Source organism: Myotis daubentonii, chromosome 5 (assembly GCF_963259705.1).
Source record: "Myotis daubentonii chromosome 5, mMyoDau2.1, whole genome shotgun sequence".
NCBI lineage: Eukaryota > Metazoa > Chordata > Mammalia > Chiroptera > Vespertilionidae > Myotis > Myotis daubentonii.
The window spans coordinates 16,083,458-16,107,157 of record NC_081844.1 but is presented as its reverse complement, the minus strand read 5'-3'; the positions used below and the strand labels follow the sequence as shown (position 1 = coordinate 16,107,157).

The window sequence follows — 23,700 nt, the reverse complement described above, 5'->3', positions numbered from 1 at the left end:
GCCTAAGACATTCATTCACTCTTTAGCTGTTTACAGAAAACATTTGCTGATTCCTGGTCTTTCTCTTCATTTCCCAGAATTTATTTTCATATGTTGCTTTAAGGTTCAAATAATAATTAAATATGGGTTGAATGGATCACTAGGGGTTTTTTGATTAGTTTTTTGTTTTCTAACACAGAAACAGTTAATGGTAGTCGGGATGGATGTTTACCATGATCCCGGCAAAGGAATGCGCTCCGTGGTTGGCTTCGTGGCAAGCATCAACCTGTAAGTACTCTTCATCGTGCCATTTCGTTTGGTTACATCATTTTGATACCTAATCTTATTATAAATACAGCAAATGTTTTTTTTTTTTTAGTATTTTATATTATAGTAAAGTATATTGTATTTTACCTAATACATAAAAGTACAGTCAAGTCCTTCCTCCTGTATCTTCCTGTGAAATTAGTTTACACAGTCTATTTACCAAACTTGTCATATGTGTAAGTTTGTTTCCTGGCTACAGCATCTCCTTCAGAATGAGGACTGTGTCTTATCGGAGATTATCTTTTAACTCTAGAAATGAGGGGAGTTTTTATTTATTTATTTTTTATTGTAAAAATAAGGCATGGTTGTGCAAATATCTGTAGAAATTTAGAAAGTGAGTTTTTCATGGTTCATCTTCTTTCAACCATTACCTAAGGTTTGATGTATATATACTTTCATATTCTCTTCTATGCATATACTAACTAACACACATAGGTGCTGTATATATGTATATACAAATGGCATAATACTATGTGTACTCTTCCTCAGCTTGATATTTGTACTTAAACTGTGTATCTTGGACAGTGTCCCATCAATAAAAGTAAGTTCTCTTTAACTGTTGTATGGAGTTTATTGTATGCCACAGCACTATTTACTTAACTAGTCCTCAGTTGATGGGTATCTATGTTGTCCCACTTTTTCAACTGGCAGCAGTTTTGTAGCAAATATTCACAATTATACCTATATTTTTCCCCACATCACTTTGTGTTTTTACATGTAACATAAATGCATTTACTACTTGGTGTTGGATTGGTGCGTTGAAGCCTGTGTGGGCTAACATTCAGCCTGTGGGCCTTCCTCTGTGAGTGTGTTTATCCTCTTCTCTTTTTCTTTCTTACTGCCTCCATCCTAGCACCCTCACAAAATGGTATTCACGAGTAGTATTCCAGATGCCTCATCAAGAGATTGTGGATAGCCTGAAGCTGTGCCTCGTGGGCTCCTTAAAAAAGTTTTATGAGGTGAGGAGAACGTCAGTTCTAAAGTTTTGGGATTTTGAAGGACTGCCTATCTGAGCATTTTAAGAGGAAGTCTGACTTAGAAGGGAATCCCACATTGAAGGTGAGTCTCTTGAACAGACTGAAGAGTTAGTCATGCTAAACAGGTAGCTTAACAGGACTGCCTTCAGGCTGCTGCTTGTACACAGCAGCTTAAAGAGCTAAATCTCTGAATTGGTTTGGTAAGTAATGATTATTTCCCAGGTTGTCAGCCCGAAGCCTATAGACATCGACTTCATGCCCTTATCAGGGAAACAGAGTAAATATCAGCAGTAAAGTAGTATATGACTTTACTCAGCTTTATGGCTGTCATTAGGCGCTGCTGGCTCTTTTCATTTTGGTTCAAGACAAATGCCTCCCTCTAAATTACCCCTAGAACTCAAAGGAATGCTAACCATGGAGAATTGCTATCATTAAGCTGATATAGGGTCTGGGAAATGAACAAGCAAAATACTGGGTTTTTCCTTGGCCAATACATCAAAGGAAGCATTGATAAAGTAACTTTCATTTGCTAAGGTCAGAGTTAGCCCTTTGCATGAAGATTAACCAGCAAGAAATTTAAAATTTTCATGTGATTAAAGTCAGTCTCTAGAACTCTACCTTGGTTTTTTTTAGAGTAACATTTCTTATGGTGTCCCTCAAATAGTTTGATACTGTTTTAGGATTGATTGGAGGTTATGTAGAAAATCAGTTGAATTTTTGTCTCTAAGGAGGTCCATGTGATATGTCACTTTGCCACCAGGTTCTACCACACTTTGCTTTTTCTTGTTGTGATTGCTTTTTCTTCAAAGTTCTGTCTGTCTTGTAGGCCCATGCTTGAAAGTTACTTCTGTTCCGCCTTTCCCTTTGCCCCCAACTGCTCCAGCCCTTAGCTAGACTTACATCTTTATAAGTTTCTCTCCCAAGGCCCTTAGTTTATGTTCTGTGTAGTAATTAGCACATCCTGCCTTATATTAATTACTTGGATCCTTATGTAACTTTCCCTCTGGGTTGTAAATTACTTGAGCACTGTTTGGTTATTGATGGCTATGTTACAAATTACTGTAAAACTTAGTGACATGCAGTGAGCATTTATGGCATTCATGGTCAGGCAGTTGGACAGGGCCTAGTGGGCTCCAGTCCCTCTCCATGTGGGCCTCCTCCTGTGGTCTTTCCACATCTGCTAATTTGGACTTACTTAGCCAAATATCTGGGTTCAAGCCATGAGTGTTCCAAGAAACTGAAAGAACAGGTGCAAGTCATGTCGCCTTTTATACCTCAACCTGGAAAGTCATGCAGTATCAGTTCCACTGCATTCTATTTGTTGAGTAGTTTCATTCTGAATATTACTAACATTTGGAGACCCAGCAAACCTCAGTTTTGCCAGAGAAGGTGAAAATACCATCAGGCCCTTAGGAACTCTAACATAGATATTTTAAAATACTAGAGGCTCAGTGCACGAAATTCATGCACGGAGCGAGGAGGGGGGGTCCCTTACCTGGCCTGCACCCTCTCCAATCCAGGACCCCTTAGGGGATGTCCAACTGTGGGATCGGGCCTAAAACAGCAGTCAGACATCCCTCTCGCAGTCCAGGACCGCTAGCTCCTAACTGCTCACCTGCTTGCCTAATTGTCCCTAACCTCTCTGCCTGCTTGCTTGATCTCCCCTAACTGCTCTTTTGCTGGCCTGATCACCCCTAACTGCTCCCCTGCCTGCCTGATTGCCCCTAACCATCTCTGCCTGCCTGCCTGATCACTACTGACCTCTCTGCCTGCCTGCCTGATCACCCCTAACTGCCTCTGCTTCCCTACCTGATTGTCCCTAACTGCTCCCCTGCTGGCCTGATCACCCCTATCCTTTCCCCTGCCTGCCTGATCGCTCCTAACCTCCTCTGCCTGCCGGCCCGGTCGCCCCTAACTGCCCTCCCCTGCCGGCCCAGTTGCCCCTAACTGCCCTCCCTTGCCAGCCTGGTTGCCCCTAACTGCCTCTGCCTTGCCCCCACCACCATGGATTTGTCCGGAAGGATGTCTGGAAGATGTCCAGTCTAATTAGCATATTATCCTTTTATTAGTATAGATAGTTAATGTTAGGTTAGGTGGCTCAGGAGGCGGCGCAAGAAATAGAGTCCAGTGAATCAGAAAAGAAAGGAAAGGAAAAGGTTTATTCTGCGTCCCCGGGAGACCCAGGTACCCCCAGGACAGGGCACGTGGATTCACTCCAACAGGGAGGGGGGCGCTTTTTTTATACTGCAGTTGGGTGAGGGGCGGGGACATGAGCTGAGGAATTCTCTGCCGCAGGGGATGGGCGGGGGTATTCAGAAGAAGTCCCTATCTGTGTGGGGGTATGTGGATTCAGGGAGAAGAAGCTGGTATCTGTGTCTGGCACGTTGATCTGTGAGAAATTCCAGGGGAAGTCCATTGTCTCATCACATGTCTGCATGTATCTGATCCTGGGCTCTCTCCGACCTAACAGTTTCCAGTTTAGAGATTGTTGTGGGTTGAATTGTGCCCCCACCCCAAAAGATGTTGAAGTCCTACCAGTGAATGTAACCTTATTTGGAGTTAGGGTCTTTACAGATGATCCAATTAAGATGAGGTCATTAGAGAGGGCCCTAATCCATATGACTATGTTCTTATGAAGAGAGATTTTGACACAGAGACTAACACACATAGAATAAAGACAATGTAAGGCACAGCGAGATCACAGTCTACAAGCTAAGGAACACCTGCGGCAACCAGGAGCTAGGAGGGAGTCTGAAAAGACTCTCACAAGCTTCAGAAGGAACCAATCCTACCAACGCCTTGAGTTTGGACTTCTAACCTCCAGGCCTGGGTGATGGTACATTTCTTTGTTTAAGCCACCCAGTTAGTGGTACTTCATTACAGCAGCTCTAGCAAATGAGTACATGCCCAGCTTCTGACACCTGCAGTTGTAGTCCTGATCCAAGAACCACTGCATCAGGTAGGAGAGAGTGTTATACTCATGTGGAGAAAAACAACGAAAAGTATCGTGGGGTTTTTGCCAGTTTTTTGTTTTTTTATGTGTCTTTTTTTTTTTTTTTTATGCCAGGGGAGCAAAGGCCATCTGGGGGCAAGATCTGGATCCAGTTTGGTCTGTTGGTAGGCACCCGGGGCTTTCCACCCTAGTGACCTGGATCTGGCTGTAAATTGTTCCTCCAGTTTGTTCGGCTATCTCAGTTTCCCCATTCCACTTGCCAAGGGATATTCCTAGCTTTTTGCTATTCTGCCTCATACTTTTCTCTGATCATTATTCTTGAATTTCTTAAACTTTTTTTTTCTTTTTTCTTAACCTTTAGAACATAGTCAGTGATTTTTGTTTTGGAGAGAAACTATGGAATTTTTTCTATTTGCTCTTCTAGATCTCCTCTTAACCTCTTCTCACCCTGCTCTGTGACTGGAAGGTTGGTCCATACTGATTATATCGTTGGCTTTCTTGCCTGGCTTCTGGTTAGTTTAGCTAGTGAAAGACATTTTCAAAGGACTAGAAAAGTTATTGTTATATCTGCATTCTTCCCACCCCATCCCCTTCTCTAGAATCCATAGAGAAGGGGAAAATATCTAACAAGACTTTCCTTGACCCCACTCATGTTGAGTGTGAGTACACACTCATGGAGGGAATAAAGAAAGGATTAGCAAAAATAAAATAAATAAATACATTAAATAAAATAGTTGGTTTAGAGTACTTGTCTAGTAAAACTAATATTGGGGACAAATTTTTTTTTTCATGTGTATGGACTATACTTTATTGGCGTGCCTCAAAAATTTTTATTGGAAACTGGACATTTTTAGTATAATGTGGCAACTCTGTAAATTATATCTCTGCTCCCAAGGATTGTTGAGTCTTACTTGTTTGTTGAGTTTCTTGGCCTGATTCTGTGATCTCTGTAGTCTGAACTGTGCATAGCCACTGAAATCTCCCTGTGCTTAACCTTATTCAGCTAATGACTACACAAATATTTCTTTAAAAGCCTTGAACTTGTTCTGCCCCCTCTAGGGACTGGTAGATTGTTTTCACATTAACATAGTAGTGAAGCTGCAGGGTGTAAAAACTACTTCAAAGAAAGTAACAACCCATTTTTAAATTGGGCAAACAGCCTGACCAGCATGGCTCAGTGGTTGAGCATTGACCTATGAACCAGGAGGTCACAGTTTGATTCCATGATCAGGGCACATGCCCAGGTTGCAGGCTCAATTCCCAGTGGGGGGCATGCAGGAGGCAGCCAATCAATGATTCTCTCTCATCATTGAAGTTTCTATCTCTCTCTCCCCCTCCCTCCCTCTCTGAAGTCAATAAAAATATAAAAATAAATAAATAAATTAGGCAAACATCTGAATAGACATTTCTCCAAAGAGCATACACAATAGACAAGAAGCACAGAAAAGAGCTTAATATCAATTGTTATGGAAATGAAAATTAAAATAAAATATCACTTGCTCTGGCTTCATTGTTTAGAGCATCACTGCCCACTTCCTTCCCCTCCCACTTCCCCACCCCCCTGCAAGGGTCAGGGGTTCAATTCCAGTCAAGGGCATGTACCTGGGTTGCAGCTCCAGTCCCCTGCCCGGTCAATGAGAAGTCAGGGAGCGTGCGGGAGGTAACCAATAGAAGTGTCTCTCTCACATCCATATTTCTTTCTCTCTCTCTCTCTCTCTCTTCCCCCCATCTCCCTCCCTCTCTCCTGTTCACTCTCTAAAAATCATTGGAATAAATATCCTCAAGTGAGGACTAACAAAAAAGAAAAGAAAGAAATACCACTTATCACCAAAAGCAGATAAAGGCATTTCACTAGAGACCAATATTTTTCAGGAACAAATATGCAAAAATCCTCAACAAAATGGCAAATCAAATAAAACTATGCATGAAAAATTATACACCATGGCTGTACTGAAGTGAATACTGGCTCTCCAAATTCATGTCTGCCTGGAACCTGTTAATGTGACCTTCTTTGGAAATAGGGCCTTTGCAGATGGTCAAGTTAAGATGAAGTAGGTGGGTTGGGATAGGTCCTAATCCAATGATTAATATTCTTTTAAGAAATGGGAAATTTGATCACAGACTCATAGGGTGAAGGCCATGTAAAGAAGCAGAGACACAGACACACTGGAGAGAAGGTGCTATGATGGTGCAGGCAGAGATTGGAGTGGTGTATGTACAAGCCCAGAAACAGCAGGGATTATTAGAAACCACGAGAAGCTATAGGAGGCTAGGGAGTATTCTTTCCCTAGAGCCTTGGAGGAATCATGGCCCTGCTGACTCCTTGATACCCTGCGTCTACGTCCCAGAACTGTTAAGATAATAAATTTCTGTGGTTCTAAGCCACTCAGTTTTAGTTCATTGTTACAGCAACTCTTGGAAAAGAGCAATACAGCAATGAAGTGGCTTAAATTCCAGTTATGCAAGGCTAATTTAACATTTGATTTGAAAATCAAGGTAGTTTATCATATCAGCAGGCTAAAGGAGAAAAATATCACATCAATAGATGCAAAAAAGCATTTAACAAAAGTCAACTCCCATTCATGATTTACAAAAACCCTGCAAACTAGTAATAGAGGGTGAACCTCATAAACTTAATACAGAACATCTACAAAAACCCTACAGCTAACATTATACTTAATTGTGAGAAACTACATGCTTCTCCATTAAGAATTGGGAACAAGACAAGTATTTTTTAAAAAATATATTTTATTGATTTCTTACAGTGAGGAAGGGAGAGGGATAGAGGGTCAGAAACATCGATGAGAGAGAGACATCGATCAGCTGCCTCCTGCACACTCCCCACTGGGTATGTCCCCGCAACCAAGGTGTACATGCCCTTGACCAGAATCGAATCCGGGACCCTTGAGTACGCAGGCCTACGCTCTATCCACTGAGCCAAACTGGTCAGGGAAAGACAAGTATTTTCCTTCTCACTGCTTGTACACTCAATATACCAGAAGTCCTAGGTAATACAAAAAGACAAGAAAAGGATGTAATGAACAAAATAAAATGATGTGCAAAATAGAATCAGAGGAAAGGAACACACTGACAGCTGTCAGAGGGGAGGGGAAAGGGGAAATGCATGAAAGAAGGTGAAAGGTTTAGGCAAAGAACATACATGCATAACCCATAGAGACAACAGTGTGGTGTTGACCAGAGGGAAGTGAGGGGTGAGGGCTGGGTGAAAGTGGGCAAAGGAAGAGAAAATGGGGACATCTGTAATAGTATAAATAATAAAAATAAAGCTTAGCCGAAACCAGTTTGGCTCAGTGGATAGAGCGTCAGCTTGCAGACTGAAAGGTCCCAGGTTCGACTCCGGTCAAGGGCATGTACCTGGGTTGTGGGCACATCCCCAGTGGGAGATGTGCAGGAGGCAGCTGATGGATGTTTCTCTCTCATCGATGTTTCTAACTCTCTATCCTTCTCCCTTCCTCTCTGTAAAAAATCAATAAAATGTATTTTTTAAAAAAATAAAGCTTAAAAGAAGATAAACATGTTAAAAGAGAAAAAACGAGAAGCCCTGGCCAAGTAGTTGTTGGTTAGAACATCGTCCTGATACACCAAGGTTGCAGGTTTGATTCCGAGTCAGGGCACATACAAGAGTCAACCAATGAATGCATAAATAAGTGGAACAGTAAATCAGTGTGATCAATGTGTTTCTCTCTGTCTCTCCCCCCGCTTTCTTTGTCTTCCTCTCTCTCTCAAATCAGTAAATTTTTAAAAAAGGAAACAAAAGGTATACAGATTGGAAAGGAAGAAAGAACTCTGTTTTTGTTTGTAGATAGAATGTTTAAGTAGAAAATATCAAGGAATCAACAAAACTACTGGAACTAAATAATCAAGAATTACAAGGTTGCCAAAAGTTAACATACAAAAGTCAATTCCTTTTTTGTATACTAGCAATAAACAATTTCAGTTTGCAATTAAAGTCAGTACCATTTATATTAGCACCAAAATTTGAAATATTTAAGTATAAATCTAAGTTTACATGGGAAACTATAAAACTTGTTTGTTTTTCCATTCAAAAATATCTAAATAAATGGAGAGAGATCCCATGTTCATTGATAGGAACTCTCAATATCTTTGAAATGTCAGTTCTTCCCAGCTGGATCTATAGAGTCAGTGTAATCCCAATCATAATTTCAGCAAGTTATTTTGTTGATTTCTACAAACTAACGTTTAAATTAAATGCAAAGGTAAAAGACACAGTACTGAAGAAGAACAAAGTCAGGGGTCTGACGTTACTCAATTTAAATAGTTTCTGTAAAGCTATTATAATCTAGATGGTGTGGTATTGACAAAAGAATAGATATGTTAGTGTAACAGAATAGAGCACTCAGAAATAGACCTGTACAAATAAGAGGCCAGTGACTAATAAAAGAGCATAGTCACTGTAATGGAAAAAAGGTAGCTTTTTCAGCAAATGGTTCTGGAACAACTGTCCAGCCCCATACCAAAAGAGAGGGAGAGAGAAGAGAGAATCTATACACTGAACTTATACCTTTCACAAAACATTAACTCAAAATGTGTTACAAACATACTTAAGATGAAAAACTATAAAACTTCTAGACGATGACATAGGAGGAGATCTAGGTAACCTTGTGTGGTGATGACTTTTTAGATGCAAAACCATGACTGATGAAAGAAAGAATTGGTAATTTGGACTAAATTAAAATTTAAAACTTTTGCCCTATGAAAGACACGAAGAGAATGAAAGAAGCTACAGACTGGGAGAAAATATTTGCAAAATACATATCTGATAAAGAACTGTTATCCAAATATACAAAGAACTATTAAAACTCAAGAAAACAAACATCCTGATTAAAAGATGGACAAATCTTGGAAGCAACTGAAATGGTTTACTGTAGTACATCCAGATAGTGGAATAGTCAGCACTAAAAACACCACCACCAACAAAAAACTAAGAAAAGACATGTAGGAAATGTAAATGCATATCACTTAGTGAAAGAAGCCAATTTGAAACAGTGACATGCTATATTATTCCAACTATATGACATTCTGAAAAAGGCAAACTGTAGAAACAGTAAAAAAGGTCAGTATTTGCCAGAGGTTCAGGAGAATGAGGAAAGTAAAGATAAATAGATGGAGCACAGAGGATTTTTAAGTCTATAAAACTATTGTATATGATACTATAACGGTGGACATGTGACATTATGTATTTGAAAAGCCCATAGAATGTACAATACAAAGAGTGAACACTAATATAAATTATGGGCTTTCAACTGTTAGCCTTAATATAATTTTGTAACAATAGGGGGAACTGTGTCTGTAGGTTGGTGAAAACTCTAAATTTAAAACTAATCTAAAAAATAAAGTCTCTTAATTTAAAAACACACTTAGCCCTTTCTGGTTTGGCTTATTAATTAGAGTGTCGGCCTGCAGACTGAAGGGTGGTGGGTTTGCTTCTGTTCAAGGGCTCATACTCAGTTGCAGGCTCAATTCCTGACCTGGGTTTAGGCATGTGCAGGAGGCAGCCAATTGATGTGTCTCTCTCACATCAATGTTTCTGTCTATCCCCCTTTCTTCCACTCTCTAAAATATCAATGGATAAAATATCCTTGGGTGAGGATTAACAAAAATAAACAAAACAAAAAAACCATAGAGAGGATTAAAAATGGTGGTGGAATAAGTGGATGCTGCGTGGACACAATCCCAGGACCAAACTGGAATTACAACTAAAATACATAAAAACTTCCTGAATAATAAACAGAAAACTTGCTAGAGAGAACCCTGATAACTGAGGATGGAAAGTAGAGACCACAGAGACCAGTAGGAGGGGCAAAGGTGCAAAAGGGCTGGCCAGCCTCCCACAGACAGCATCTGAAGTTCCCTAGATATATTTCAGCTGTGGGGGGTTGCCACTGAGAACGCTCATCCCCAAGCTGGGTCCCCTAGCAGAGAGTACCAGAACTTGGAAGGGTACCCACATAATGTCTGGCTGTGAAAAGCAGTGGGGTTGTTATCTGCCAGGGAGAGGGGGCTGGAAATTTAGGTACCCTCTTAAAGGGACAACACACAAGATTACCTGTGGAGCCACTCACCTTGTGCTCCAGCAGAAGGAGGGCAGAGTGGGCTGGAGCTGTGTGAGTGGAAGCCAGGATAGGGAGCTCTGGGATTATAGGTGAGAAACCAGACACCCTGGTTTCCTGTGCTGAGTCATTCCCTCACGCTGCAGAAGTCATCTTTCTCATGCAGACAACTGCTCTCTATGCAGTTTTGCCTGGGAGGAAGACAGTTGACCCACCCTATTGGAAAACACCTTGCCCCACAGTGTGGAGTTTCTGAGGCCCATTAAGAGACTGAGAATAACAACTTGCCTCCAGGCAGAAGCAATTGTCCCACCCTATCGAAAAATACTCTAGCCACACCTCTGGATGATTGCCTGCGGACAAGTCAATAGGGAATACTATCAGTCTGTAGGCAGAGGCGGTCTCTGGAGGCTTTTTGAGTATTTGCCTGATCTAATTAGTCAGAAACAGCTTTTGACACTGTCCTGCAATAGAGATTGAGAGGCATAGCAGGTCTACCTAATACATAGACACAAACCCAAACAAGCAGCCAAAATGAGGAGACAAAAGAAACAACCCTCACCTGAAAGAACAAGAGAATTCTTTAGAAGAAGAGTTAAATGAAATGAAGATAAGAAATATATCTGATATAGCGTTCAGAATAGTGATGATAAAGATGCTCAATAGCATGAGAAAAAATATAGTAACTATGAAAACAAAGAATGGCATAGCATAAATAAAGAACACTTTGGAAGGAATATACAGCAGATTAGGGAAAGCTGAGGATCAAATCAGTGAATTAGAAGACAGGGTTGGAAAAAATCCATCAGAGAACCAAAAAAAAAAAAAAGGACAGCCTGGCTGGTGTGGCTCAGTGGCTGAGCATCAGCCTATAAACTAGGAGGTCATTGTTCCATTCCTAGTCAGGGCACATGCCCAGGTCACAGGCTCAATCCACAATAGGGGGCATGCAGGAGGCAACTGATCAATGGTTCTCTCTCATAATTGATGTTTCTATCTCCCTCTCTATTCCTCTCTGAAATCAATTTTTTAAAAAACTCCTTTAAAAAACCCACAGGAGGACAGCTTAAGGGAGCTTTGGGGCAACATGAAATGTAACAGTATTCGAATAGTAGGTGGGTCAGAAGACGCAGAAAGGGAGACAGTGATAGAGAATGTGCTTGAAGAAATAATGGCAGAAAACTTCCCTAACCTGGTAAAGGAAAAAGTCATTTAAGTTCAGGGGGCACAGTGAACCCCAAGCAAGAAGAACCCAAAAAGGCCCACACCCAGACACATCATAATTAAAATTCCAAAAATTAAAGACAAAAGTGGGAATCTTAAAGGCAGCAAGAGAAAAGCAAACTGTTACCTACAAAGGAGCTCCCATATGGCTGACACCTGATTTCTCATCAGAAACTCTACAGGCCAGAAGGGAATGGCATGAAGTACTCAAGTTAATGGAAAGCAAGGATTTGAAATCAAGATTACTATATCCAGCAAGATTGTCATTCAAAATAGACGGTGAAATGAAGAGCTTCCCGGACAAAAAAAGGTTAAAGGAATAGTACATCACCACCAAGCCAGCATTATAAGAAATGCTGACGAGACTACTGTAATGCGAAGAAGAAATCGAGAAACCTAGGCATACAGAATTAAAATGGCAATAAGTACTTACCTACCAATAATAACCTTAAATGTAAATGGATTAAATGCTCCAGTCAAAAGACATAGGGTAGCTGAATAGATACAAAAACATAACCCAACTATATGCTGTTTTCAAGAGACCCAACTCAGAACAAAAGACACACACAGGATGAGCGTGAAGGAATGGAAACATTTTTTCCATGCAAATGGAAAAGAAAAAAATGCTTGAGTAGCAATATTCATATCTGACAAAATAAACTTCAGAATGAAGGCCATCACATCTTTTATTTTGTTTTTTAATTCTCACCTGAGGATACATTTCCATTGATTTTTACAAAGAGAGGAAGGGTGGTGGAGAGACACAGAGAGTGACACATAGATGTGAGAGAGACCCATAGTTTGGTTGCCTCCTGCACATGCCTAGATCAAGGCTAGAGATCGAGCCTGCAACCAAGATATAAGCCCTTGACCAGAATTGAACCCAGGACCCTTCGGTCCATGGCTAATGCTCTTTCCATAGAGCCAAACCAGCAAGGGTGACTTCACATTTCTGAATAAGGTGAAAAGTAAAAAGATCAGAATGACCAATAAAGTTCAAAGTCCAGTAAGTGTTTACAGGAACTTTTTCGTAATTTTATGAGATATAAGTCTAAAGTGAAATGACAACCAGCATCATATGGAAAATTGTACCTTGAAATAAATTTAATTGGTCAAAAAAATATGAAAGCCATCACAAGAGACAACAAAATTCACTACATAATACTAAAGGGATTGATCCAACAAGAGGATATGACCCTGGTAAACATATATGCACCCAATATAGGAGCACCTAAATATAGGGTGTCCCAAAATTCACGCAAGATTTGAATTTTGCGTGAGCATTGACAACAACAACAAAAATAAAAGCCTAATTTTTCTTGGTTTATTGAATCAGATTCTAATATCTGTTGCCCTTTGATTTCAATCCCTTCAATTTGATAAGCATTACCAAGTACCAATTATGGCCCAGGAGCAGGGACAATGAAGACCAATGAAGACCATGGCTTTGCGTATGTGCCAGCAAAGCCGGGGAGGCCATTTACCCGATGTGCTATTCCATACATAACCCTATACTGTATACTTTATGAATCAATACAACATTAACAATTTTTTAAAAAATATATTTTATTGATTTTTTACAGAGAGGAAAGGAGAGAGATAGAGAGTTAGAAACATTGATCAGCTGCCTCCTGCACATCTCCTACTGTGGATGTGCCTGCAACCAAGGTACATGCCCTTGACCGGAATCGAACCTGGGACCCCTCAGTCCACAGGCTGACGCTCTATCCACTGAGCCAAACCGGTTTCGGCTCATTTACAATTTTTAATTATAAACATGTGTTTTCTATCAAAATTACTTCTTGCGTGAATTTTGGGACACCCTATGTACTTTTAAAAACTTGGAGGGATCGACAACAATACAGTCATAGTAGGGGGACTTTAACACCCGCTGACATCACCAGATCTTCCAGACAAGGAAACAATGACTCAGAGGACACACTGAATCAGTCTATAATTGACATTTACAGACCATTTCACTTCAAACCTGTAGAATATACATTCTTCTCAAGTGCACTTGAATCATTCACAAAGATAGACCACATATTAGGACACAAAACAAATCTCTAGAAGTACAAGAAAATTGAAATCATATCAAATATCTCAGATAAGAGTGGAATGAATTTAGAAATCAACTATAGTATAAACATTCAAACACATGGAGGCTAAATAGCATGTTATTGAACAATGAATGGGTTACCAATGAGATCAAGAAAGAAAGAAAAACTTCCTGGAAACAAATGAACAGACAACAACCCCAAATCTCTGGGACACAGCAAAAGCAGTCCTGAGAGGGAAGTTCATAGCACTACAGGCATACCTCAAAAAAATAAAAATAAAATTTAACAAACTATTTAACCATGCAACTTAAAAAACTAGTAAGAGAACAAGAAAGCCCAAAGTAGAAGGAAGGAAATCATAAAGATTAGGGCAGAAATAAATGACATAGAGACTAAAAAAAAAAAAAAAATCAATGAACCCTAGAGCTGGTTCTTTGAAAGAATAAACAAGATTCATGAACTGTTAGCCAGACTCATCAAGAAACAAAAAGCCCAGTTGGTGTGGCTCTATGGTTGAGCATCAACCCATGAACCAGGAGGTCACTGGTTCAATTCCTGGTCAGGGCAGAAGCCCAGATTTGCGTGCCTTATGCTCAGAGGGGGTCATGCAGGAGGTAGCCAATCAATGTTTCTTTCTCATCAATGTTTCTATCCCTCTCCATTTCTCTCTCTCTAAAATAAAATTTTTTAAAAAACCATTTCAAAACAAGGAAACTGAGAGGACCCAAATAAATAAAATCAGAAACGAAAGTGGAGAAGTAACAATACCACAGAAATAAAAAGGATTGTAAGAAAACACTATGAACAACTGTATGCCAACAAGCTAGACAATGTGGATGAAATAGACAAATTCCTAGAAAAATACAATCTCCCAAAACTGAATCAGGAAGAATCAGAAAACCTTCAGGCCAATAACAACTGATGAAATAGAAGCAGTAATAAAAAAAACTCCCAGCAAACAAAAGCCCTGGTCCAGACGGCTTCACAGGGGAGTTTTATCAAACATTCAAAGAAAAACTAACACCTATACTCCTCAAACTATTCCAAGAGGAAGAAATACAAGCTCTTTTAACGAGGCCAGCATTACCCTAATTCCAAAACCATATAAAGACACTACAAAGAAAGAGAATTACAGGCCAATATCCCTGATGAACATAGATGCTGAAATCCTCAACAAAATATTAGCAAGTTCCATTCAACAAAATATTAGCAAGTTCCATTCAGCAATATATTAAAAAGATCATATACCATGACCAAATGAGACTCATTCCAGGGATACAAGGCTGGTACAGTATTCGCAAATCAATCAATGTGATATATCACATAAACAAATTGAAAGACAAAAACCACATCATATCAATAGAAGCAGAAAAAGCATTTGACAAAATCCAACACCCATTTTTAAAAATATATATTTTATTGATTTTTTACAGAGAGGAAGGGAGAGGGATAGAGAGTTAGAAACATCGGACTGCCTGGAGGTTATAGGGCTGCCCTGGAAGTCCTCAGCATGCCTCCCATCAGGAAAACATGGTGGTGGACTCCACAATGGAACTGCTATTTTTAGATACTTTTAAACACCCCACCGCTGAGCTTCATTCTTTCTTAGGTCAGCCCTAATTGTCCCCCACCTGTCATTATCTGGACTGAGCCAGACAAAGAAGAGCCAGGAGTGAACTTCATCAGAATCTTTCTCCTTCCACAAGAGGGTATCGGGAAGATCAGGAGGAATGCTGAATTCTGAGCACAGGCCTCATCGGGCCTTGTGGCTTCTGTGCTCTCTGAGAACTCTGTCATGCTCATAAGGACAGGCCAGGAAGCCTGTGGGGGGAAGAGAGACTGCATGAAGCACAAAAAAAGTCACAGCCTCTGCAGCCATTTTCCACCAGCCAGGCACCAGTCTGCACACCAGCCGGTCACAGCCCATGGAGGGCCACCTTCAGATTCCCTTGGAGTTTGCTCTTCCAAACCAGCCTGCTAGAGTTCATCTCTGTGGAACAACTACTTCAAAAGTGAAACTAAAAGACGGAACGGACATCACCCTGAACCACAGGAACGCTGGCTGAGTGGAAGCCCTACAACTAGGAGGAAAGAGAAACACATACGGACACTCAGAGGAGGCGCAGTGCTGAAGTCAAATTCTGAGGTGCGGAGTGCGCAGAGCAGGCTGGCGGTGGAGGGCGCGGTTGTTGTTTTCATTCGGGAGGAAGTCGCAGACTCTGAGCTCCAGATACAGGCGAGTCTTTAGGGTCCCAGACTCAATCGGGAAAAGCGGGACTGTCTGGCTTTGGTCAGAGCGAGTGCAGCTTTCTCTCTGAGCTTTGCAGCGGGTGCTGGAACTCAGAGAGGCAGAGCCCCTGGGGACAGGACTGAGAGCCGCCATAACTGCTCTCTCCGGCCCACCCTGTTGATCCTGTGTGACCCGCCCCGCCCAAGCCCTGCACAGAGGCATTTGCCGGATAGCCTCAGGTAAAGGCTAGATTAGCACCTCCCTAGAGGACAGAAGTTCTCTCACTGCTGACACAGCTGATTCTCATAGCCACTTGGCCTGGAGGTCAAACCCTCCCTGGTATTAGCTACAACAATCAAGGTTTAACTATAAGACTGCGAACAAAGACCACTAGGGGGTGCACCAAGGAAGCATAACAAAATGCGGAGACAAAGAAACAGGACAAAATTGTCAATGGAAGATATAGAGTTCAGAACCACACTTTTAAGGTCTCTCAAGAACTGTTTAGAAGCCGCCAATAAACTTAATGAGATCTACAAGAAAACTAATGAGTCCCTCGATGTTATGTTGGGGAACCAACTAGAAATTAAGCATACACGGACTGAAATAACGAATATTATACAGACTCCCGACAGCAGACCAGAGGAGCGCAAGAATCAAGTCAATGATTTGAAATGGGAGGAAGCAAAAAACACCCAACCGGAAAAGCAAAATGAAAAAAGAATCCAAAAATGCGAGGATAGTGTAAGGAGCCTCTGGGACAGCTTCAAGCGTACCAACATCAGAATTATAGGGGTGCCAGAAGATGAGAGAGAGCAAGATATTGAAAACCTATTTGAAGAAATAATGACAGAAAACTTCCCCCACCTGGCGAAAGAAATGGACTTACAGGTCCAAGAAGTGCGGAGAACCCCAAACAAAAGGAATCCAAAGAGGACCACACCAAGACACATCATAATTAAAATGCCAAGAGCAAAAGATAAAGAGAGAATCTTAAAAACAGCAAGAGAAAGAAACTCAGTTACCTACAAGGGAATACCCATACGACTGTCAGCTGATTTCTCAACAGAAACTTTGCAGGCCAGAAGGGAGTGGCAAGAAATATTCAAAGTGATGAATACCAAGAACCTACAACCAAGATTACTTTATCCAGCAAAGCTATAATTCAGAATTGAAGGTCAGATAAAGAGCTTCACAGATAAGGAAAAGCTAAAGGAGTTCATCACCACCAAACCAGGATTATATGAAATGCTGAAAGGTATCCTTTAAGAAGAGGAAGAGGAAGAAAAAGGTAAAGATACAAATTATGAACAACAAATATGCATCTATCAACAAGTGAATCTAAGAATCAAGTGAATAAATAATCTGATGAACAGAATGAACTGGTGATTATAATAGAATCAGGGACATAGAAAGGGAATGGACTGACTATTCTTGGGGGGGAAAGGGGTGTGGGAGATGTGGGAAGAGACTGGACAAAAATCGTGCACCTATGGATGAGGACAGTGGGTGGGGAGTGAGGGTGGAGGGTGGGGCGGGAACTGGGAGGAGGGGAGATATGGGGGGGGGGGGAAAGAGGAACAAATGTAATAATCTGAACAATAAAGATTTAATTAAAAAAAAAGAGAGAGTTAGAAACATCGATGAGAGGGAAACATCGATCAGCTGCCTCCTGCACACCCGCTACTGGGGATATGCCCACAACCAAGGTACATGCCCTTGACCGCAATCGAACCTGGGACCCTTCAGTCCACAGGCTGACACTCTATCCACTGAGCCAAACCGGTTAGGGCCAACACCCATTTTTGATAAAAACTCTCAGCAAAGTAGGAATAGAAGGCACATATCTCAACATGATAAAGGCCATATGAAACCTACAGCCAACATCATACTCAGTGGGCAAAAACTAAAACTATTTCCCCTGAGAACAGGAACAAGACAGGGATGTCTACTTTCACCACTCTTATTCAACATAGTACTGGAAGTCGTAGCCACAGAGATAAGACAAGAAAAAGAAAAGGTATCCAAATTGGAAAGGAGAAAGTGAAACTTTCATTATTTTCAGATGACATGATATTGTACATAGAAAACTGTAAAGTCTCCACCACAAAATTAGATTTAATAAATTTGGCAATGTAACAGGATACAAAATCAACACCCAAAAAATCAGTGGTTTTTTTTACACTTCAGTAATGAATTCTCAGAAAGAGAAACTAATCAAACAATCCCATTTACCATTGCAACAAAAAATTAAGATACTTAGGAATAAACTTAACTAAGGCAGCACAAGATCTGTACTTGGAAAATGATAGGACGTTGAAAAAAGAGATAGAAGAAGATATAAAAAGTGGAAGAATATACCGTGTTCATGGATTGGTAGAAACAACATAATTAAAATGTCCATACTACCCAAAGCAGTCTACAGATTCAATGCAATCCCTATTAAAATACCAACAGCATATTTCACAGATCTAGAACAAATACTCCAAAAATATATGTGGAATCAATAGATACCCTGAATAGCTGCAGCAATCTTAAGAGAGAAAACAAAGTTGGAGGAATCACAATACCAGATTTCAAATTATACTACAAAGCCACCATAATCAAAACAGCATGGTAGTGGCACAAGAACAGGCATATAGATCAATGGAACAGAACAAGGAACCCAGAAATCGACACAAGCCATTATGCTTAACTAATATTTAACAAAGGAGTCAAAGGCATACAGTGGAGTCAAGGGAGTCTGTTAAATAAATGGTATTGGGAAAACTGGACAGATACATGCAAAAAAAAAAAGAAAGAAAAGAAAAGAAACTAGACCACCAACTTACACCATCCACAAGAATTAACTCAAAATGGATAAAAGACTTTAAATGTAAGTCGAGAAACCATAAAAATCCTAGAAGAAACCATAGGCAGCAAAATCTCAGACATTTTTCATAGCAATATGTTTATGGATATATCTCCTATGGCCAAAAAAAAACAAAACTAAGGAGAAAATAAACAAATGGGGCTACATCAAAATAACAGCAAAAGAAACCATCAACAAAATGAAAAGGAAGCCCACTGCATGGGAGAACATATTTGGCAATGATATATCTGATAAAGGGTTACTATCCAAAATTTACAAGCAACTCATGCAACTTAACAGAAGGAAGACAAACAAGCCAATTAAAAAAATGGGCAAAGGACCTAAATAGACACTTCTCCGAAGTGGACAAACAGATGGCCAGGAGACATACAAAAAAATGCTCAAAGTCACTGATCATCAGAGACATGCAAATTAAAATGACAATGAGGTATCGCCTCACACCTGTCAGATTGGCTATCATCAACCAATCAACAAATGACAAGTCTTGGTGAGGATGTGGAGAAAAGGAAAACCTCCTGCACTGGTGGGAATGCAGGCTGGTGCAGCCATTATGGAAAACAGTATGGAGTTTCCTCAAAAAATTAAATATGGAACTTCCATTTGACCCAGTGATCCCACTTCTAGGAATATATACTAAGAAACCCTAAACACTAGTCAGAAAGAATGTATGCATCCCTATGTTCATAGCATGTAGCTAAGATCTAGAAACAGCCCAAGTGCCCATCAGTAGATGAGTGTATAAAAAAGCTATGGTACACTCCCAACCAGCATTGATCAGTAGTTGAGCATCAACCTATGAACCAGGAGGTCACGTTTCAATTCCCAGTCAGGACATAGGCCTGAGTTGCAGGCTCAATCCCCAGTGCAGGGTATGCAGCAGGCAGCCAATGTTTCTTTCTCATCATTGATATTTCTATCTCTCCCTCTCTCTTCCTCTCTGATATTAATAGAAATATATTTAAAATGCAAAAGCTGTGGCACATTTATACCATGGAATACTATGCAGCAGTAAAAAAAATATCTTACCCTTTGAGACAGCATGGAGGGACCTGGAGAGTATCATGCTAAGTGAAATAAATAAGAGAAAGACAAGTATCACATGATCTCACTCATGTGGAATCTAAGTAACAAAATAAACTTTTGAATGGAGTAGATCCAGAGACATGGAAGCATGCAACAGAGTGCAGAATCTTGGAGGGAAGGTGGGGGACGATGGGTGGGTGGTTGGGAGGTAATCAATCAAAGACCGTGTATGCATAATATGATCACCCATGGACACAGACAATAGGGTGGTGGAGGCCTGGGGGTGGGGTGTGGGGGCGGGCTGATGGGGGTCAATGGGGGGAAAAGAGGGACATATGTAAATACTTTCAACAATAAAGAATTATTTAAAATAATAAATTCAGCCCTAACCGGTTTGGCTCAGTGGATAGAGTGTCGGCCTGCAGACTGAAAGGTCCCAGGTTCGATTCCGGTCAAGGGCATGTACCTTGGTTGCGGGCACATCCCCAATAGGGAGTGTGCAGGAGGCAGCTGATTGATGTTTCTCTCTCATCGATGTTTCTAACTCTCTATCCCTCTCCCTTCCTCTCTGTAAAAAAAATCAATAAAATATATTTAAAAAAATAAAATAATAAATTCAAAACAAAAAAAAAAGGTAAAAGTGTTATCAGGGATGTAGAGAAATTCGAAACCTCATATGTTGCTGATGGGAATAGAAAATGCTGAAGCTACTTTGGAAAACAATCTGGCAGTTCCTCACATGTTAAACATGGAATTACCATATGACCCAGCCATTCTACTCCCAGGTATATACCCAAAAGAAATGAAAACATATGTCCATACAAAAAATGTCATACAAATGTTTATTGCAGTATTATTAATAGCCAAAGTAGAAACAATCCAAATGTTGGTGAGCTGATTAATGGAAAAACAAAAGGTGATATATCCTGCAATAGAATATTATTTGATGAGACCAAGGAAGGACTACATGCTACAACATGGATGAATTTGGAAACATTATTCTGAGTGAAATTATTTAGTTACAAAAGATGACATATGATTCTTTTTGTCAAGAATATCCAATTCAAAGAAACAATATATTGATATGCTCCAGAAGTTGGGGATGGGGGCAATAGGAAATGACTGCTAATGGGTATGAGCATATTACCCTGATATGTTCTAAAATTAGATTGTGGTGATGTTTGCAAAATTCTCTAATGTAGAAATGTTTGAATTTTATAGTGATGGTTTAGCAAACTATACTCAATTTTTAAAAAGCATTTCTGAACCTCCTAGCCTTTTAGGTAACTTTACGGAGTTAGCAAAATCAGGTGCTAGAGGGAAAAGATTTAAAAGCCTAGTTTATTTCCCTAGACTCCCATTCTTCCTCTCAGGCTGCCCAATCTAAAACCTTTACCTAGATATTTATGTGTTTTATCCAGCTTTTCCAGTTGTCCTCTGTTGCAAGGTTTCTCAGAATTTCTGCTATACCACCTAAAGCCTCATAGGCAGCTTAAGCTCATTTATGACTTTAATATCTGTATTTAGATTTATATCTCTAGCAGTTCTTATGTTTTATAATCTAAGGAGCCCTTTGCATTCTTTGATGTTATTTGAGTTTTTGGTTATATTGTATATGTCAATAATTACCATATATACAAAATGTTAAAACAAATTTTTTTATTGATTTTATATAAACCAATTGGTTGTTCCATTTATTTTATGCACTCATTAGTTGATTCTTGTATGTACCCTAACTGGTGATCAAACCCACAACTTGGCATATTGGGACAACATTCAAACCAACTGAGCTATCCAGGGCAAAACAAAACTTTTTAATGTTTTTAAATTTCCTTTAAAATAACAATAGGAGAAATAACAAATGAACCCTTGTGCACTCTTGGTAAGAATGTAAATGACTCAGCCACTATGGAAAACAGTATGGAGGTTCCTCAAAAAAATTGACAAAAAGAATCATATGTCATCTTTTGTAACTAAATAATTTCACTCAGAATAATGTTTCCAAATTCATCCATGTTGTAGCATGTAGTCCTTCCTTGGTCTCATCAAATAATATTCTATTGCAGGATATATCACCTTTTGTTTTTCCATTAAAAATAGAACTACCATGATCCAATTCTACTTCTCAATATTTATTCAAAGAAAAAGAAAGCATTAACTCAGAAAGATATATGTACCTCCATATTCATTGCAGCATTATTTATAATAACCAAGATACAGAAACAACCTAAGTTCCCATTGATGGATAAATAGATAAAGAAAATGTTATACACACACACAATAGAATTATTTAGCCATAAAAAAGAATGGTATATTGCCATTTGCAACAACATGGTTGGATGTGCCCTGACAGGGGATTTAACTTGCAACCTAGACATGTGTCTAACTAAGAATTGACTCTGCATCCTTTTGGTGTATGGGTTGAATTTCCAACCAAGCCACCTGACCAGGACACAAAATTACATCTTTATATATTATGTGTCCCAATACATAAACAATTCTTTTAAATGCATTTGTCTCTTAAGTTATATAAAAAATAAGATTTATGATTATAAGTCAAAATTACAGTAACATGCTAGCTTTTAGACTAATAGTTTTTTTTAAAATGTGCAATCTTTTAAATCGTAGAAAACATAAGGTATAATTGCAAACCATTGTTACAATGTACTTATTTTTTTTAAATATATTTTTTATTGATTAAGATATTACATATGTGTCCTTATCCCCAGGTTACCCCCTACCCCCCCCCCCCCCCCGCTCATGCCCTCACCCCACCCCCAACCCCGTTGTCCGTGTCCATTGGTTAGGCCTATATGCTTGCATATAAGTCCTTTGGTTGATCTTTCCCCCTTACCCCCACCCTCCCCTACCTTCCCTCCAAGGCCCGACAGTCCAATCAATGCCACTCTGTTTCTGGATCAGTGCTTGTTCATCAGTTTATGTTGTTCATTATATTCCACAAATGAGTGAGATCATGTGGTATTTATCCGCTCTCCAGTTCCATCCATGCTGTGGCAAATGGTAAGAGTTCCTTTTTCTTCTTCCTCTTCTTAAAGAATACCTTTCAGCATTTCATATAATGCTGGTTTGGTGGTGATGAACTCCTTTAGCTTTTTCTTATCTGTGAAACTCTTTATCTGACCTTCTATTCTGAATGATAGCTTTGCTGGATAAAGTAATCTTGGTTGCAGGTTCTTGCTATTCATCACTTTGAATATTTCTTGCCACTCTCTTCTGGCCTGCATGGTTTCTGTTGAGAAATCAGCTGACAGTCCTATGGGTACTCCCTTGTAGGTAACTGACTGTCTTTCTCTTGCTGCTTTTAAGATTCTCTCTTTGTCTTTTGCTCTTGGCATTTTAATTATGATGTGTCTTGGTGTGGTCCTCTTTGGGTTCCTTTTGTTTGGGGTTCTCTGCACTTCCTGGACTGGTAAGTCTATTTCTTTCGCCAGGTAGGGGAAGTTTTCTGTCATTATTTCTTCAAATAGGTTTTCAATATCTTGCCCTCTCTCTTCTTCTGGTATCCCTATAATTCTGATGTTGGTACACTTGAAGTTGTCCCAGAGGTTCCTTACACTATCTTCATATTTTTGGAATCTTTTTTCTTTTTTCTTTTCCGGTTGGGTATTTTTTGTTTCTTTGTATTTCAAATCTTTGACTTGATTCTTGGGATCCTCTTGTCTGCTGTTGGATCTCTGTATATGATTCTTTATTTCAGTCAGTGTATGCTTAATTTCTAGTTGGTCCTTTTTCATATCCTCGAGAGTCTCACTAGATTTCTTGAGGGTCTCACTAAATTTATCGGCGGTTTCCATAAAATTCTTGAAAAACCTTATAAACGTGGTTTTGAACTCTATATCCAGTCGTTTGCTTTCCTTCATTTCTGTCATTTGTGACCTGTTTCTTTGTCTCCGCATTTTTTATGCTTCCCTGTGTTGGTAGAGTGGTTTTGTGTGCTAGGTG

At 39.8% G+C, this 23,700-nt stretch overlaps 1 protein-coding gene across 2 annotated transcripts in view; it reads left to right on the top strand.

The window, feature by feature from the left end:
• Window positions 1-23,700, top strand: part of PIWIL2 (piwi like RNA-mediated gene silencing 2) — a 73,811-nt gene that overhangs the window by 33,830 nt on the left and 16,281 nt on the right. For both annotated transcript variants that reach the window (XM_059695137.1, XM_059695136.1), the window contains exons 18-19: window positions 179-267; window positions 1,160-1,265. In XM_059695137.1, coding sequence (XP_059551120.1) covers window positions 179-267; window positions 1,160-1,265 — 195 coding nt within the window. The remainder of the gene's footprint in view (window positions 1-178; window positions 268-1,159; window positions 1,266-23,700) is intronic.